This window comes from Trachemys scripta, chromosome 4, assembly GCF_013100865.1.
Source record: "Trachemys scripta elegans isolate TJP31775 chromosome 4, CAS_Tse_1.0, whole genome shotgun sequence".
Classification (NCBI taxonomy): domain Eukaryota; kingdom Metazoa; phylum Chordata; order Testudines; family Emydidae; genus Trachemys; species Trachemys scripta.
In genome coordinates this window covers 89,344,466-89,348,884 of record NC_048301.1, presented here as the reverse complement: position 1 = coordinate 89,348,884, position 4,419 = coordinate 89,344,466, and the positions used below count along the sequence as shown (strand labels likewise).

At 40.1% G+C, this 4,419-nt stretch overlaps 1 protein-coding gene across 1 annotated transcript; it reads right to left on the bottom strand.

Moving 5' to 3' along the window:
- Positions 1-658: 658 nt before the first annotated feature.
- On the bottom strand, positions 659-2,518 carry FSHB (follicle stimulating hormone subunit beta). The gene is made up of 2 exons (XM_034769401.1): positions 2,360-2,518; positions 659-883 (listed from the first exon to the last, which is right to left on the bottom strand). Exons 1-2 carry the CDS (start codon positions 2,516-2,518, stop codon positions 659-661), a joined length of 384 nt encoding a protein of 127 aa, XP_034625292.1.
- Positions 2,519-4,419: the final 1,901 nt, after the last annotated feature.

Genomic DNA, 4,419 nt, shown 5'->3' with positions numbered 1-4,419 from the left:
GTTTCTAGATCCCTATAATGAGCAAGCTATTAATATCTTTACATTTACATGATGCTTTACAACACATATTAAAAATGAAGGTCTCTGCCCAGAGAGGCTTATAGTCTAACTTAGGTAATTAAGATATACAGGATAACAGTGAAAAAATAGGTGTGCAGACACTGCTGAGAAGGTAATCAATGATGGAAGGCTTTTAAAAATAAATGTGTTCTAAGGGGGAATGGAATGAGGGGATAAAAGCTGCTTGGTGCATGGTTGGTAGGAAGCTGTTTGAAGCAAAAGGGATGGCATGGAATAAGATGTGAAGCTGAGAGCAGCAAGAGACAAATGGAGCCATGAGGGGAGACAGAATGGAGGCGTGTAGAGAATGGAAGGGAATGTTGGCTGAGATAAGGGCAAAAATGTCAGAAGGGCCATGAGGTTGATCACAAGGAAACTGACCTTGATTTGTAATGTGAGAGGAAGCCACTGAAGACAAATATAAGATGTAGCTCTCCATTTGATATATTGCTAATATAATTGTTTTAAACTTGGCTGTATGTAAATTTCTTTGTTTGCTGTCCCGCCCTCTTTGTACCATTTTGATACAATACATTTACATATTTAAAACAGAAAACCAAAACTAAACTAACATCTCCAGTACTCCTTATTCTTTGCTTTAGTTTTGGTTGAAGGAGCAGTAGCTTGGTCCTAAGCCTCTCACAGTGCAGTCAGTGTTGTCCGTATCACATGACTCACAATGGCACTCGGTAGCCACTGGGTATGAATAAAAAGATTCAGCATGGTCAGCACAGCCAGGGATCTTCACTGTTTCATAAACAAGCTCCTTGAAAGTACAGGTTTGCTGAACTGATGATACCGGGGGGTACTTATACACTGGATCCTGAAAATGACAGGAAGGAAATATTTGATTTGAAATTAGTTTGAGACCTTTAATATTTCTCAGAGTTTGTAAAAACTAGAATCTGCATGTAGGATCTGACCCAAAGCCCAGTGAACTCAGTGGAAAGAATCCCACTGACTTGTTAGGCTTAAAATTACAACCAAGTCTTCTTCCAGTTTTCTCCTTTCAAAGAACCGATGTAGTAAATACATGCAACTATGGTGTAACTCTAAATTATTATTGTTTTTAGAACTCAAAGTAACTTTTATATGAAAGGTACAGAGGTCTATCTGGTGATGATTGGATATGTAAACTCCAGTGCAACCACTAGATTATATCCTTTTCCAACCCTGTATTAAACAGAAATTGGCACAAGGCAGAGCACTAGACTGGACTCAAAATATGACCAACTTCTCAGGTGCACAAACTTTGTGATTATGTCCCATCTCTGTAATGGATCCAATTGGGACACCAAATGTGAGCATCCTCCAAACTGAGGGGAAGATCCATCTGGAGCTAAACTTTAAGGCTTGGGGTCATATTTAGTATCTATGTTTTTCCATATTTCTGGTTCATGATACATTCAAAACCTATGCCTGTTACACGGAATAACACAAGAAAGATTTGTTAGCGTCTTTACTGTGAGAAAACAAATACATAGTTTATAATCAATCATTTATGCTAATTCTTGGCTCAAAATACTTGTCAAACTTTATACTGGATTGCCTTACAGAATTTACTAAGGTTTACATTTTAGAATTTGTATTTTGTTACCAAATGCGGTAGACTCTCAGTTGCTCTCAGGTATAATCATTAAGGCCAAATTCTGCTGTCAATGACACAGAAGCAATTCCCAGTGACATTGATGGGAGCTATGCCAGAGTAACTGAAAGCAGAATTTGCCTTCACATATCAGCTTGCATCTGAAAGACTCTTTAAGACCCAATCCTGCACAATGCCGAGCACTCCTTTGGGCTGCTGAGTGTCCTGATGTCGTTGGGAGTTAGGAGCACTTAGTATTGTGAAGGAACACTCAGCAGGCCCTGAATATGCATGTCAGAAATCAAAGTCTTTTTAAAATTAAGGGAACTATATAAACCAACATATTCCATGAGATGCACAGTGTTTATGTTTGCAGAGAAGGAAGGACAGTTGATAAGTGACTTTCAAAGCAAATTAATGAAAGGGGGATTTTCTTTTTGTACACAATCCAAAGTTAGGAAACCTGTGTATGCAGCTGAATAAATGCTGAACTTAAGGAGAGCAAGCACCTTCTCATCTGTCTCTCTGTACTTCAAGACAGCTGTGATAGTCACCGCTCCACTTCATAACACACATTGGTTATTTAAGGCTGTTTCACATTTAACTGGACCCTGCCTGAGTCTACTCATTACAGACTGGAAGACTGGCTTGTTTATATTCATTTTTGGGGAGTATTTAATTCCTGTCCTTTATTTTGACAACTTAGATTCTCACCCTTGTGAAGCAGTATCCAGAGCACCAAGTGGCATTCACACTAATGCAGAACTTGCACTCCTCCTTCTCCACTGCTATGGTGATATTGGACAGCTCACAGCTATTACCATAAATTGCTTTCCAGCAAAGTAACAGCAAGTAACAATTAATTGTCTTCATCCTGTAGTATAATGCAAACAGTTCAGACATACTGGAAGAACATGTAGAGTTATTTGAAACATAAGATTTCTGTGGAAAAAAACAAAACCTATATCTTCCTATTATCCACAAATGCTAATACAAGAACAATTTTTCAGCAACATTGAGGAACATTGAAAACATACGGTACATTTAGCAAAATACAGTTGTAGGATTATTGTTAAGGGAGACTGGTTTTGTTAAATGAGTAGAACTGTATATCCAGTAATCTTTGAGAGAAAATGATTGCAGCATACCAAGACATTTTCCATGAATAACTCATATCTTAATTCTTGTTACAAAGAATCCTGGTAACCTTCCTCTTATGAAAAAAAAATAGTGTAAATACATTAGAACCAAGGAATAGTAATGGTAAGGAATAATCAATTTTTTAAAAAGCAATTAAACATAAATTTGCAATTTCAAAAAAACCCACAAATCCAACCAACAAACCTTAATTCAAGAACTGATGAAAACTCACATGTATTCTACTTGTTTTGCAGGTAATAGCTGTAGAGAGAGCAAAGCCCCCGGCTTACCTTTTATACTAAATCATGTGTAACTTACACCTTGAAGATTTGCAGGGTATTAATATAGTTTGGTGCGTGGTGAAAGAGGATTAATTGTTAGCCAGACAGTGAGATCAAATATTGTTTTTTTTAAAAGCTACACTCTAAATTCAGCAGATGATGAGGCATGTTATTGTAACAGAAATAATATGTTAAAAAGGTGCACCGGATTTGATCCATTAGCATGTACTGTAATTATTATTTAAATGGTGGCATCATGAGGAGTCGATGCAGATATATTTTCTGTCAACATTTGTTTGAATTAAAAAACAAAGGGTGAGGTGTTTACACCCTTTTTGTGATGTGTTAATGGAAACATTAAATTATTTGTTATGAATGATTTGCTAAACTCCAACATTCAGTAGGTTTTTCTGGTGTGAAATAAAAGCATAAAGCTGGGATTTAGAAAAGAGAAGTCAAGTGAACCATTATAGTGCTAATCCTCATTCATCTCCAAATCACCCATTGTGCTGCCAGAGGACCCCATTCCTCCATGTGTGTTTTACTCCCATGTAGGGGAGTAGAAACCTTGTAAATTTAAACTTGTGGCATTTCCTTGGAATTCTTCTGCTGGTTTTTGAGTGGTTCCACCATTGAAATCATGGTCTGATACACACATAAGAGGCTTCCATGTGGAGGCCTCTGGTCTCCCTGCTCCTACCCAGTGCCCTTCTTTCCCTGCAGCCCCTGAAGAGCAAAGCTCCTACAGCAGCTATGCTACTTCACTGGCAGGAACCATTTCACTGACCACCTGCTGCCTCTAAAGACCTGTCAAAGATGGGCTTCTGCACCATGGTGGGGGAAGCTAGGTAAATCATTACACACTCTCTCCAGTATGGTCCATTGGTTTCCACTATGGGCTTTTAACAGGGGGATCTAGCAGTCTCCAGCTGTACTCTCAGCTGTGGGGGCAGTAGCTTGCAGAGCACCAGCGTTAGGCTTTTGCAGGATTGGAAGAGTTGTAGTGGATGTAGAAGAGGCCGCACTGCCCTCTATGTAGCTTTTCTGCTGCGATCGACAAATGAGAGAGCCCCTCTGCTCAGGGCCGGTGCTACCATTTAGGTAAACTAGGCGGTTGCCTAGGACGCCAAGATTTGGGGGTGCCAAAGAGCGGTGCCCCCAATTTTTTTTTACATCGTTCTTACGCCCCCGCCCCAAGCGCGCGGTCACCGCTCCACTTCTCCCGTCTCCCAGGCTTGCAGAACCAATCAGCTGTTTGGCGCTGCAAGCCTGGGAGGGGAGGAGAATTAGAGTGGGGGCGGTGTGCTCGAGGAGGAGGGGGAGCAGAGGTGAGCTGGGGTGGGGAGCTGCTGC

Excerpts from the sequence above, each read along its gene's own strand:
- FSHB (XM_034769401.1), bottom strand. The coding sequence starts at position 2,518 with ATGAAGACAATTAATTGTTACTTGCTGTTACTTTGCTGGAAAGCAATT. Across the intron at positions 884-2,359 it reads CTGGATACTGCTTCACAAGG|GATCCAGTGTATAAGTACCC; the intron begins GTGAGAATCTAA and ends TGTCATTTTCAG.